The sequence below is a fragment of the Melopsittacus undulatus genome, chromosome 5 (assembly GCF_012275295.1).
Source record: "Melopsittacus undulatus isolate bMelUnd1 chromosome 5, bMelUnd1.mat.Z, whole genome shotgun sequence".
NCBI lineage: Eukaryota > Metazoa > Chordata > Aves > Psittaciformes > Psittaculidae > Melopsittacus > Melopsittacus undulatus.
The window spans coordinates 64,400,696-64,415,762 of record NC_047531.1 but is presented as its reverse complement, the minus strand read 5'-3'; the positions used below and the strand labels follow the sequence as shown (position 1 = coordinate 64,415,762).

Sequence of the window (15,067 nt, the reverse complement as noted above, 5' to 3'; positions counted from 1 at the left end):
TCATCACTTATTCTACAGAAACTCTAAAAAATCTGAAAAATAGCTTTCTAAAAAGGTTGAGGGTACCCATTCCAGTATTTGGTTTTTAGCTTTGAACATGCAGTAGATTTTCACATTTTCCAAATAAATGGGACCAGACTTCCAAGTGATAAGTACATACACAGATACACATAGTCTAAGTAAATATAGTAAATATGCATACTGTGTGTACATATGTATTAAGCATATCTGTATATATATATTTAAAATATATTCTTATTTGTGTGTAATACATATCTATGTGTGTATGTATAATTAAACTAGCCTATGACTGGATGATACTTCATATAAGCAATTGAAACCACTTACCTTCGGTTACTTCAAGAAAAATACTACGAGCCAGAGGAGAAAAAGACTAATTTCCTTTTAGGAAAGAGTTTATTCAAAATCTGCTGACTGAAGAAGTTAGGGAAACTATCTCGCATATCTAAGACAAAAGTATCAAGGAGTGGAAGAACTTACCCTTAAAGAGAATCTAGTACTGCATGTGGTTGGAACAAAGTCCGTGAAAGGCAGAGAGAAAACAATGTTCAATGTTTCTCCACAAGCTGCTAGATAAACTGAGACAAGAGGAAAAAACAAACAAACAAAAAAATCTGTAAAAATTGCTCCCTATTTTGTTCTTTTAAAATTATCATACATATAGGTAAACATCATGAAAATATATTCAAGAACTCAAGACAAAGGAAATCGCCATTTTAACTACTGTGTATTCAGAGTACATCATATTAAGTTATCCTGAAAGTGATTACTCCCTACAGCTTGCCCTCCGTAGAAAGGCACTGTGCTTGGCAAGATGAAACCATAACCAGACAATAAAAACAACTGAACTATTATCTTATGACTGATTTTAATGCTTCACACACCAGTTTTTAGCAAAAAAAACAACAAAAAACCCACCAAAAATAACCACACTAAAATTTCCTCAGGGTTGATGAAGTAGTGAGCCTTATTTTTAACCAGAACACAACTTTATGGTTTTTTAATTCACTGTCCTCTTTCTATGCTGAAATTGTAAGATTCTTCTACAGTGTAGACCACTGAGATCCATATAAAGCAAAGTGCACATTAATCAAATGTTTGGCTTTCTGAAATGTACCCCTTAGTTTTGCCTAGACTTAGCAGCCTTATATCCTATTCTGAAATGAACAGGAAAAAAAAAAAAACATTTCTGGTTGTATGGAGTTCAAATGGTATTTTTCCAACCTTACTTAAATATTCATTCTCAGGTTCATGTTTTCTCTTAACCTACTGAATATATGTCAAAACCTCAGAGATGCTCTCTGCAAACTCTTGTACTAAATCTTAAGAGTCATAGGGTCTTAAAAAATGAAAGATAAAAGATGATATAGAACTGCACTGTCCCCAAAAAAAAACATACACATTTGCACATTTTAGGATAGTTTATGCACATCAACAGTAGCAAAATGGTTTATCACTGAAGACACATTTTTCTACTAAAATTTTGTAGTTACTGTACTCTCCTATTTTTTGCAGTTTACACTCTTCTTCCAAATCAAAAAGTGTTCTCACCATTCTCTTGTTGTTTGGTGGAACAGTCAATCCAGTTGTGTTGATTTGCTGCCCAAATCATTTCAAATTGATGAAACATGACTTTGAAGTTCCACATATAAGGAACGAATGAAAAGATATCAGGTGCACTATCACTGGACCAGTCTTGGATCAAATCTAAATCCATGTAAAGTAATAAAAGACAAGTCAGTAGCAATCAAGTGAGAGATCTCTTCTTTTAAGTTTTTGCCTTTTCATAAACTGCCTATCTTAGTTGCTTGCTCCTTAACAGAAAAAGGAAAATGAGAACAATATACAGCATGCATTTCTCAGGCAGATATTCCACAAATACTTGCTGTGAATCCACCTCCCATTTCTCACCTGCTTTTTCAGTTGGAAAGCCATAGGTTTAATGAAGTTTTCATGTTTAAGTTTTGCTCAGTAGCAATGTTACACACTGACCTAAAAGCACTGGACTACCAACTGCTTTCCTCTGGTTTTCCACTCGGGTACTATGAATGTATACATTAGTAATATCTTCTAATTCTGCAGAACTGTGTTGTTGCAAAAGTTACTGTTTGCTTTGAACAGATAGGTAGACTATGCTGTGTACTGCAACACTGTATAGATAATGGCTCCAGCCTCATCAGAAGGATAACTTTATTAGTGTGGCACTATGCCTGCACTAATTAACCCTTCCTTCCAGCAGGGCTAATTAGCCCAGGCAGTGCCACACTGACAGGGCTATATTCTTTCTGAAACCTTCAGCAACAGTTTAGTGATGCTGTATCGCCTCTTACTGCCTTGTGCATACATATTCTTCCTCACAGCCAAAATCCTAAGGAGCAAATTACTTTCTTTCATCATCTGTCAACCACAGAGACATGACCTAAAGCTTAAGTAGCTGAAAATCAGTCAGCCAAAGAGAGATTTCAGAGAATTCAACATCCTAGGTGACAAATACTAAACAAGTCAATAGAACTGATAGAAAAAAATAATCTGAAATTTAAGATCACTTAACATAACTGCAGATCAAATTTAGTTTAGATGTTAGAAAAGTAAATCATTTGGTATCTCCACTCAAATATAAGAATATCGTGTACTAAGACACTTACAGGAAACAGAAAACATCAGAATCTTTGTCCTCAAAAAAAATTACTTCTTCTAAATACCTGAAATCAGAGTACCTGACCTTCTACACCTCTGCAAAATTTGAAAAGAAATTCTAAAGAAAGAATATTTGATATGTATTTTATTTAGTAAAGTAGTTACCTGTAAAGAAGCTTTTCTGAGCAAAGATAAAATGATAGGTTGCTTTATAAACCTCAAGTTCGCATTGCCATGTCTGTGGCATGTTCCATATCCGGGGGTAGCTGGCATTAACATGAAACTGTGAACAAGATATTGAAGCATCAGAATTACAATTAAAGCATACAATCCTTGACCCTGTAGCTCAGCAGTTTTCACATATGTACTCTGCTGAATAATTAAAACTGTTTTCCTGCTGGGATGAACAGAAGGCCTCTCCAGTTCTTTAATAATTTAATCTCTCTCTCTTCCTGTACTTGAAGGTCAAGCATTAGTGTATTAATTTATCTGGAAAGGTATATTATGAAATTCTGATACATCTGTTGCAGCAAACATACCATGCAATTTATAAACCTAAGGTTTCATTAAAAGCCTCATTGTTTACAATACATTACAGATAAAATCCCTCAGAATATACTATTTTTCAACCACTGATATAATGCACACATTTAACATAAAAAGTATCACTAATAAAAAACAGTGAGAAAGGTAATCTACAGAATTGTAGTACTGCAGAAGTCCTGCAAACAAAAGAATAATACAGTATTAAATCTGTCTCAACTAGTTTAAGCACTCTGAGGTATTTTTAAGTACTTATGCACTCAAATTCTGTAGCACAGCTAGCGAGTGTTTTTATTAAGGTGTAATTTATTAAGGTAAAGCCTATAAGACATGGCTACGTAATTAATGAGGCAAGACTTGTAAGCGGTACTCCAAACCTTCCACTGCTTTTATAACACACATAAATTATGTCACCGAAAGTTAGACACGTGCGTAGTCATGTGTATATATGTATGTTTCTTACATAGTAAGATTTTGCAAAATACATTCAAAAGGCATATTTCTGTACTGTTTAAGAATCTGAAGAACTGCTCCACAAATAAATGTGTTCTTTTATTAAAATTCCTCTAGAGACTGTAGCTTTGTGCTTATTAAGGCAAACTTACAGCTAGCATTTCAGCTTCTAAGAGAGTCCGGTACTGCATACTGCTGGTGGCGTCAACATGTAGAAGCTGTCCTTTAATTGTAGGTGAATAGCCTAACACACAGAAAATATAAAACACAGTCATTCACACATATGAGTTAAACAAATATTTACATAATTGTCACCAGCAATTTCACTATTCCACTAATAATCAAGAATTATCATAACAGAAATTAGTACTATAATAATTCTACTATCTACTGTTTGTCAACAAAGAGCTTAACACATTCTGCCTTCACATAAGAGAGGTGACAGAATTCTTCTTGCTGGATCTGGAAATGCTCAGTTCTGGAGATCTTAAGTTACAGAATAAAACTCAAAATGCCAGAAGGAATCAAGAGAACAATTTAGCAAAGGTCTTCAAATCAGCCAACAAAATGAGTAAATACAGGTAACATACATATAACTTTACACTGATCTCCATCTTTGATTTTGGAATTAATTTTGTTTAAATTAACTACTGCTATTTTTCAGGACATATCGCAGCATGATTCAACTACTATGCTAGTCCTACTGAAGAAATCTTCCCGTTTTGAGCCAACAATGTCATCTGCTTCAATAGATACATATTTAAATGATACATTGTCTAGTATTTAAGGAATTTGTATTTGCTAACCCAAACAAAACATGAAGGTAACTATTTAAGCATGTACATACGTTAATATCGTGCAAGGAAATGTATAAGGACATACTTTTTGTTCTTTTATGTAAGAATACACATCTCAAAGTCCTGAAGGAAAACACTATAAGACATTGACACACATAGTCATTAAGATAACTGTCCAGAAAAAAAGGATTATGAAAACAAATTAATCTTAATACTAACTCACCATTTTCACCTACTGTCATGGGAATATTTATTTCCAAATATGATCCTGCACCAACATTTACATGTACAGCATTAGTTTCCTGTATTGCAAGAAAGAAAAAGAGTCCAAACATTATTTCTAGGCATCAGTGTACTTTCTGCCTCTGACTGAAAGACAAGTCACCTAGCTTTTAAAACCATACCTCTGTAAGAAACACCTGAAACAAGCAAAAACATGCACAACCAACAACCACAGAGTAATCACACAGACAAATTATTTTCTAGGTGTGTTTTCATTATTTACCCTATTTTTGGTAAAAAGTAAATCGATGGTGGCATCTGCAATAATATTCATCCGCAGTTCAAAAGCAAGAATCTGTCTTGGTTTCCCAGGCTGAGCAATTTCTGAAACTTTCATAACTTGGTAGTCTGGTGGGAAGAAAAACTTCCACAAGCAATCCCTAGTGGGGAGGAAAAAAAAAACAAACACACAAAACCAAGAGAGCTGTTTTTATTCACAGAAGAAATATATGTGTATTTATACATATTTATGCATCTATTTGAGTCACTTAATTATTTTCCAGTTAGGTGAGTCTTTACACAACCACACTGGATGTGATAAGAAAAAATGTCTGTTTAAAATCACAGGAGCCTTCCTACTCATTACTGAAATCTCCAAAATTTTCCAGGACAAGAAGGGACTTTTGGATAAAAGCCATGAATGGACAGCCCATAGATGATTCACAACAAACATATTTTAATTCAGATGGCAAACAAGCTATGTCTCCCTTCTTGTTCCTAATCTTTGGTTTACAAATCTACTACAAAAACATAGTAGCAAGTAATCTGTTCATCATGGAATTGCTATAGAATCACAGAATTTTTAGGGTTGGAAGGGGCCTCTGAAGATCATCTAGTCCAACCCCAAATGCTTTGGTTTGTACATAAACAGCTGACCTAATGCCCATCACTAAACAAAATACAAAGCTTTAGTACCTCAGAATGAGAATGACATGAAACCTGTATTTCTGCAAACTTGTGTCTGAACATGGAACTACATGAAAGGAAAGCCATAGTAAGGAAGCACAGATAGCCTAGCTTATATAGATCTGAAGGAGGTGAAAGAAAGTCTTTAAGGGGGGGGGGGGGTAGCAGTTTCCTGCACCCAGCACCTGACAACTGTAGCAGTCTAAAAGGTTAAGAGAAAAAAAGGGAGCAACACAACCCAAAAAACACCCTCCCACCAAACAACACAACACACTGTCCAAATCCTGGGGAAACCCAAGATTTTACCCTGTGACATGTTAAAGATCAGTATTTGTGAAAGCTTTTATATGAATGGAGAGTACCAAGTCCACAGAACTACCAAGTCCACAGGACAATGTGTCCTTCTAAAATGTTGTGGCACTTTTCCAAAATTCTAGCTTCTATCCAGAGCAGAATGTGAAAATCATAGAATCATAGAATAGTTAGGGTTGGAAAGGACCTTAAGATCATCTAGTTCCAACCCCCCTGCCATGGGCAGGGACACCTCACACTAGACCATATCACACAAGGCTTCATCCAACCTGGTCTTGAACACTGCCAGGGATAGAGCAGTCACAATCTCCCTGGGCAACCCATTCCAGTACCTCACCACCCTAACAGTAAAGAATTTCTTCCTTATATCCAGTCTAAACCTCTGCTGTTTAAGTTTCAACCCATTACCCCTTGTCCTACCACTACAGTCCCTAATGAACAGTCCCTCACCAGCATCCCTGTAGGCCCCCTTCAGATACTGGAAGGCTGCTATGAGATCTCCACACAGCCTCCTCTTCTGCAGGCTGAACAGCCCCAACTTTCTCAGCCTGTCAAAAATGTTGCCAAGCATGTATCTATAAACTCTACACACCCTGAATATGCACAAACCACCTTCCACATAGCCAGGTAAAATTATAAAAAGCACACCGTCGTAGAGTGAGCTTTCTTGGGAGTATTAAAAATATCATTAACGATTCACTGACTTAATGTTCCTACAAAAGGACTGTTCTGGAAACTGGCATTTTCTCTTAAATTCTCCAAGATACTGTTGCATCTAATGACTACTCTGTGGTCTGCTATCCTCACACTTGTGACAGTTAATCATAATATTTTCACAGGAGAATTAATGGAGGCCAAAAGAAGTATCAATATGTAATTAATAGGGGAAAAGAGGGAAAACACTTGTACTTAATAGTCCTCTACTCTCTAAACAAGCCTACTGTCTTCACCAGAAATAATCAAGCACAAAACATCAAGGGCTAAGTGAAGAACAGTAGTAGAGCTCTGGCCTAAAATTCTGTCACTAAAATACCTGGATAATAAATACTTTTGAGACCACATCAAGAATTTGGTTGACCTAAAGCAGGGATAAACAATTCTCTCTCATTATTTCTGTAGCCAGATTTGTACTTCCATAAAATTTTCTCATTAATATACAGTGTATTCCTATCCATGAGCTAATAGGAGCTTTTCAAATATAAAGTAGCCACTATAAGGTTAAACACTTAGGTATCTAACACTTGATAAATAGTAAAACTAGCTTGTTCACAAAAAAATAGGAGCATAATTTATTCATTAAATAACAAAAATTCCCTGAGTGATACTAACTTTGGAAGGCCAACAAGATGAACAACAATGAATTTACTAAATCTACTAAATTTACTAAATTTACTAAACTCCTATTTTGCCTGGTGTGCCCCATACAAATTAGAAGTCTGAGCCATTGCATACTGGAAACTTTAAAATGCTTTCTCAGTAATAAGAGATGTTAAAGATTAAAATTAAAGATGTAAATCATGGTAATACCTCTGCCTATCAGCCCAAGGTCCATAGTTGAAGTCTGTTCCTTTTCCACAGACAATGTCCAAACCCCAACATGGTGGCAGATCCTGCAACTTGCTGTCTTCATTGTTTGATTCTCCATCATTATTTTCCTCCGTCTCCTCTGGTACAAGACCTATATTACATAATAAACTGACTATTAAAGGAACTGTTTCAAATTAGTATGAAAAATGTGTACTAAGCACATGACAATTAACATGTCTTTATAACAGTTTTATTTGGGACCACTACAGTATATAAATACCAAGCCACAATTCAATGCAGACTCCCAGTGTATATGGAAGTAAACATAGGAAGAAGAGGACCAAATGTTGTTCTGATTTCCTGAAGCACTGCTCACTGATGTCAGGAAAATGCTGACATACACAGCAGTTTTGTCTTTTAAATATGCTTTTCATCAATGCAAGCTTTCCTACATCCACATTTACTTCCAAATCCTACATATAAACCAAGTTTCCAAAACTGTCACCTATCCTACCAGTATGCATCATTATTGAATGTGTTACCTTTGTTCAAGATTCAGGCACTACTTTAAGTGAAGTCCAAGCAAAACCTTTTTGCAAACTGAAAGAACTCCACCAAAATAAATTGGTAATATAACACGCCAGATTTAAAGTGAAAGAGACAAACACCACAATATTCAGAAATGGATGCATAAAATAAATTTCCCAAAACCTCCAGTAAGCATTAACTATAAATTATCCCCATTCCTGAAGTACTTTTGGAAACCTACATCATTTATGATTGCAGCTTAAAACACAACTTGTTTCAAGAACATATACCAAACTTCATTGCTTCTATGTTGCATATAGACTTGCAGACTTGCTGACAGAGTAACTACATGATATAAAAGTACTTGCTGATAAATACATTGGTTCTACATACCCAGTTATTTCATCTATGAAATTCCCCAGACCTTTTACATGAAACAGATTAGAAGTTGAAGACAGCTCAAAATTTCACTCCCTTCTAAATATGAAACAAATGAACTCTCTTCCTCTTTGGTTCAGTGGAATTTTAGTTCATTTGCAGAAAAAAATAACACTTTTATTGGCTCCAAAACATTACAATAACTCTTTCAGCACAGAGATTTTTCAGCATTGAAAAAAAAAGCAGAAGAAATTGCCTAGCAAGTCCAGACAATAAACATGTAGTCTTCATACGCCTTAAAATTTTATCTTTGTATCTAACAGAAGGTACCTGGTTCATCCATATAATAATAGATATCAACATCATTGGACTGCATTACAACAAAACCTTCACCCATCAGCCTTGGTGGTCTGTAAATGGAAAAGAGTACAAAACAAAGATTAAAAATGCATTGAGATTAACTTTATGAATTCAAGTAATTTTAAATGCCCATGGCAGGAGGGTTGGAATTAGATTATCTTGAGGTCCTTTCCAACCCTAATTATTCTATGATTCTATATGAAGCATAATGAAAGAGATCACATAGGTCATGCTCACTTGTCGCTTCTTAGTAGTACATATGTAACCATGGAATCATCAATAAAACTGTTCCCTGTGTCATGCAAGCTAACAGTGGGGATACAGTGTACGTGGTACCTGATAAAACATTCTGTGGGCAAGATTCAAGTCTGGTGTGATCCCAAGACACCAGCTACACACATCTACATAGGTCTTGCTACCTTACCTTGTCTGCCAGGCATTGGTCTTTTCCCACTACCAGAAGGGTTGACAGAATAGACTGAAGTGTCTGAAACACACTGCAGTCTGTCCTAAGTAAGCTAAATTTGAAGTGCAGGTTATAACCTCAGTTTTTCTCCTTCCCTCCCTATCACACTGCAATTCCTAGTCTACCTGCTAGCTCAGACTAAATGAACTTCCAAAAACAAACACTGAATATTCAAGTCTATCTGATTTCAAGTCTCTTATCAAAAAGGCAGCTGTCATATTGCTAGGCCATATCTACCCTGATGTGCAAAAAATATTTGATCATTACATTATTATTATTGCTACATGAAATACCTTAAAAATTCAGTTAACTTGAGCACAAAGATACCACATTCCTCTCCACAAAGACATTTCTTGGGTACAACAAACCACAACCAACTACAAAAGTTTTACTTTTAAAATTTCTTTCCATTGAGAGTTCTTTTCTCCTTGTCCTAAATTGTTCTTTCAGCTGCTAATTGTTTTCTTTCTAAAATAGCACTCTAAACCAAAGGGACAAGACAACTTCAGTAATTAGACCATTAGCTTAAAAAAGAAAACCCCCTCCCCCCAAAAAAACCCTGTTCTTCCTCAGTAACATCTCCTGCAATATAAAAGGACCTAAGTGATAGAACTAAGACACAAAACACTTCTCATAACACTTATGTATCAGTATATCACAATCCCCTTCTTACAGTGTTGCTACATGCTAATTTATAATATAACATTTCATAAGAATAGTAATTATAATGTGAAAGTTCTATTTTTATTGAAAGACATTTTTGCCACTTTTGTAAGTTGTCAGTTCTTTGCAGAAAAAGAAAACTCCAATGACAGAAATACAAGGTCTAAGAATGTAACCTGTTAGAAGAACGCTGCTCATCTTACCACAGCTCTTTCCAAACACGGAAAGCTTGGAAGTTATGGGAGACAGCAGACAGAGCTCACATACTAGCAGAAGTTCTTCAAAAGCAACAGAGCAGGAACCTTGAAATCAATTTTACTTTGAGAGTAACAGCAGTGAAAAAATAGGTACTTTCTATTCATTCCAAATTTTCCACTTATTTCTTTTTTTCTGCCTGAAACTGAATTGTTTCAGAAGATTTTTTTTTTCATTTGTAGAAAAAGATAATTTATGAACTTGAGATGCAATGAGATGCAAACAGAGCAAGATGTGGGAGGGAAAGCATTTATAGAGATCTAAATTGTAGTTCATGGGAAGAGCTCACTTTATTCTACTCACATTCCACAATAGGCACAAGCATGTTAGCAGGACTGAATAGCACACCATGGCACAACAGCATGAGTTAGTAACTTTGGCCTCTCAAGTTGAGCATACCACCAATAGAATCTGAGGAAGCCTTTCTGCTTTGTAATGCAAAAGAGGGGACGCTCACGACATAACCAGCTGCAAAACTTAGGAGCCTGACAGTATCTTCCTTAGCCAGCACAACCATTTATCATTGTCTGACTATACCCCCAGTGAGGCATACTGTAGGGCAAAGGCTGCATCTTGTTTCAGCAACTCAGCATTTCTCCATGAGGGTCAGGCAGCCTCTGTGCAAACTGGCCTATGATGCCAAAGGTTTCTCAGTCTCTGCTGCCCTATCTGGTGTGTGTTTTGTTCCGTGAAATACAGAATACTATACCCATTTCACATAACTGCATTACCTTCTCTAGTAGCACAGACTACATAGGTCTGACTTAGATTAATAACTTTGTTTTAATTTAAGACACTATCTTCAAGTAGAAGTTCAGTGAAGAGTTTTAAAGCTAAGTCTTCTTAAAGATGAAGAACTGGACTTAACTCCACAGCCTAACAGAAACTGTCACTTAGCTGTAGGGAAGAGAGAAGTATCTACAGGAAAGCTTTAATTGCTGACAGAAAGAATGGCCAAATCCTTTTGTCAAACACCGACTGCTGTATCATTCTCATCACCTTTGCCATACTCCACTTTCTGGAGGAAAGCTATGAGGTCTTATACTAATGGAAGTGGAGGGAGAGGAAAAAAAAAAAACCCACCACCAGAACACCACATGGTAGCTAAATATCTTTCTCAGTCCTTGCCCTCCAATTCTTCCAGCGTACATCTAGGTGGTAGAACCCTCAAAACCCCACCACAGGCCATTTGCAAATCAGATAATGATAATGAATGATAATGAGATTTTCATCACTAAAAATTTTTTCCTAATACCCATCCTAAACTTCTGCTTTGATCCTGCTGACTTAGTCACTGCTCTCCAAGCTTGTTCTGCTTTGATCTGTTTTTCCTAGCACAGGTTTTTTTTTCCATTGGGTTTTGGAGGATTTATTTGCAGAAAGCGATGGAGGTGTTGAGATGTCTGTCTGTAATATATAATATGACAATTTTCAAGGTTTTTTTTGGTGTTTGTATTGATTAGTCAATCTGTTACAAATTTCATCAAGCCACTTAGCTGGTTTTTATATGTGCACTGCCTACAGGAATTTCTGAAAGTTAAGATACCCAGCTTAAATTTTTAAGCCCAGGCAGCATAGAAGGAGACGCTCTAAAGATTCAAACATCCCCTGTTTCCAGTGAACTGGGTCATTTGTTGAATCCACACAGTAAATTAGGGCACGTTTTCTGCACATATGCTTCAGCCATCAGGAGCTACAGGGATGGTAACAGCATAAAAAGAAAATACTTAGCAGAAGCAGGAGAAAAAGCTAATAGCTTGACTGTCTTAATCCTATTTTGCTTTAATCTTGTTTGTTTTCAATATTACTCAAAGAAATTTCCTTTGTCATCATGTTGGAAGAGTAAGATTTAAAAAACATCCACAGAATGTTCTTTGAAAACATATAAACACATAATATAGACAGCAGTATTTGCCTTATACAGAGCCAATTAAGGTACAGACAAATAACATAGAGTTTATTCCCAAAAATCATAATTAACTCCCTGAATATTGTTGCTTAGGAGGTATAAAATAGGCATAATCATTTTACATGAACTCATACATACAATTGTCCAAGGATAATTATTTTTTGTTGAGGAAATAACATCCGTAAAAGACTGATACTTAGCAGTTTTGCCCAAATTATCTGCTGAATATATAATGTTGTAAGCATTAAATATGATACATTCCAGTAAATTCTGGCCATTCTGTTCACACCATATCAATCAGAGATGTTAATATAGTATGTACAGAAATGACTGGTGGTTAAATGGTAGTAAGACAAGAATCCTAGTGTCAAATCACTTAACGTAAGCACCCTCTCTTTTGATTGACTTAGTACTATTCAGTTTGTTAAAGTTGCATAATCATGATTATGCAGAATACACAGAGGCAAAAGGATCAGCAATCTGTCTTCAAAAGATGATGTGGTTTCTACTATAACAATTATGGCACAGCTTTTTCCCTTTTTCATAGAATCATAGAATAGTTAGGGTTGGAAAGGACCTTAAGATCATCCAGTTCCAACCCCCCTGCCATAGGCAGGGACACCTCACACTAGACCATACCACACAAGGCTTCATCCAACCTGGTCTTGAACACTGCCAGGGATGGAGCATTCACAATCTCCCTGGGCAACTCATTCCAGTACCTCACCACCCTAACAGTAAAGAATTTCTTCCTTATATCCAATCTAAACCTCTGCTGTTTAAGTTTCAACCCCTTACCCCTTGTCCTATCACTACAGTCCCTAATGAATAGTCCCTCACTACCATCCCTGTAGCCCCCCTTCAGATACTGGAAGGCTGCTCTTTTTTTATTAACTATTTATTTAACCATAGGTGAATCAGCTCCACAGAAGTCAACATCTTAAACCTAGCATTTACTCTAGAAATCTACTGCTATCAAAGCTGTGCAGCTATGGTACCCAAGTGAAGGGAAAATAAAAACTGAATGCAAGATGCCCCATTCCTGGAAACATTCAAGGTCAGATTGGATGGGGCTCTGAGCAACCTGTTCTAGTTGAAGATGTTCCTGCTCATTGCAGGGAGGGTGGACTAGATGACCTCTACAGGTCCCTTCCAACCAAAAACATTCTGTGATTCTATGATTAATCACAGAGCAGAACAAGGAAAACCTATAATGAGATAGAAAACCAGTACTTTTCTCCATAAATAGTTTCAAAGATCCAACATTTAAAACCTGGAGTGCTAAAAATGCCAAATGTCTAAACACACTAAGAAAAATGAATTAGCAGAAATAATCTGTTCTTCATTTTTTAAAGAAATAATAAAAACATATGGAAACAAAAGTCCACAAAACTTACTCATCATTTTGAAGGCCAACATATCTTGGACTTGGAACCAGCATGACTCTAACATTTTCCAATTTTCCTTTCACAATATGCATAAACTGGTCAAGGTGGCTCGAAGGTGGTTTTGTGGTATATGTCAAAAAAGCATCATCAAAGTTAATACAAAGTGTTTGTGGCTGATAATGATTCCCAAATGCCAAGCGACCCTAAATCCAAAAGAAAACCCGAATACTCATTATACACTGATCTTTTAAATATATGTATTTGTTTATCTATAATAATGCAAATTATTATAAAATAACCAACAAAAATTATAAAAATTATAAAATAACCAGCAATATGCAAATAAAGACCACAGACAAAATCCTGGCCCTACTTTGTGCATAATTAAAATTACTACCTTGTACACTAATGTCTCAATATTCTATCTCCTATCGTTTCAATAACAATTTTCCTGGGTGATTTTTTTTTGGGGGTGATTTTTTTTTGGGGGGGGTTAAGGGGGGACATCAACTTTTAAGGAAAGTGGCCAAATATCCCTATTAAAACCAGACCACAAACACCTCCCAAAAGCCCACAAACACACCACACATTGTGCAACACCCATTATCTAGCTTAATTACTGGGTGATATTCTTGAAACCATTACAAGTAATCATTGAAATCATTGTAAGAAAAATGAATGGCAAGCCTGATTTTTAAGCATATACTTCTATATTCATTCTCAGGGTCTTTACACTTACCGTGCTCACATTGACTTTAATGACTGGAATAAGTGATCTCCATGAAGAAGAAGGGTCTTGAGATTCTGTTTTTACTTTAACACTACAGGAAAAAACTTGTATTATTATTTTGCCTTTTCTGCAGAAGAATTTACCAACTTTTTATTCTAGGGGGTTTCAATGCACAAATCTTGGGGAATGTTCCTTAACACAGAGATGTCTCCCCTAAGGGACCTGCTGGCAGACTACTGCAGACTCTTCCAGAGCCTGGAACAACAGCAGGAAGCATACTCTCATTGGGTGCTGCTACACTGGGCTGACACAGGTAGAAAACAAGCGTGCCACATTTAACACAGAACAATAGTTAAATAAATCTTCCTCAGGGAACTTGGTCTGTTCTAAATATTGCTATTTAGGTGTGGGATTTTTCACTTCCCAAGACATGTCCTCCCCAACAGCAGAAGTCCTTCCAGCACCTGCCAGTAAGGGCGTAAGATAAAACATGGAGAAACTGGCTCAGTATCTCACAGCTGCCCACTATGGAATTTAATAGTAAGTACTGGCTTCGCCAGCAGCACTGGAAGGACTCAAGTGTCAACAGATCTAACCCTAACCCTTGTTACTGAACATCTGACTTCACTACATGCAAGCTTGGTAGAAGAACTCCTTACAGACCCACACCATGTTTCCTGAGGTGCTCCAAAATGAAGAACAAAATAAGAAAAGAAGGCTTGTATAGCTATGCACAAACACACACCCCCAAAAAGACAACTTGTGATATCAGCCCAAGTTGAAAGCTCAAAAACCAGTAAGTCCTCCCAATATGGACCCTAACATTTTGTTTTCCCAATGTCTTGAGCAGCAATTACTTCTACTGAGCAATACCATTCTTATTCTGCAAGCATAATCCTCTTCAACACATGT

General features: G+C 36.3%; 1 protein-coding gene across 1 annotated transcript in view; it reads right to left on the bottom strand.

Annotated features, from left to right (window-relative positions):
- The window catches only part of BLTP1 (bridge-like lipid transfer protein family member 1), a 117,778-nt gene that overhangs the window by 83,252 nt on the left and 19,459 nt on the right, over positions 1-15,067 (bottom strand). The window contains exons 7-16 of the mRNA XM_031043599.2: positions 14,165-14,246; positions 13,435-13,628; positions 8,715-8,794; positions 7,479-7,629; positions 4,957-5,113; positions 4,675-4,753; positions 3,807-3,898; positions 2,824-2,941; positions 1,573-1,728; positions 502-599 (exon numbers count right to left, since the gene is read on the bottom strand). Coding sequence (XP_030899459.1) covers positions 502-599; positions 1,573-1,728; positions 2,824-2,941; positions 3,807-3,898; positions 4,675-4,753; positions 4,957-5,113; positions 7,479-7,629; positions 8,715-8,794; positions 13,435-13,628; positions 14,165-14,246 — 1,207 coding nt within the window. The remainder of the gene's footprint in view (positions 1-501; positions 600-1,572; positions 1,729-2,823; positions 2,942-3,806; positions 3,899-4,674; positions 4,754-4,956; positions 5,114-7,478; positions 7,630-8,714; positions 8,795-13,434; positions 13,629-14,164; positions 14,247-15,067) is intronic.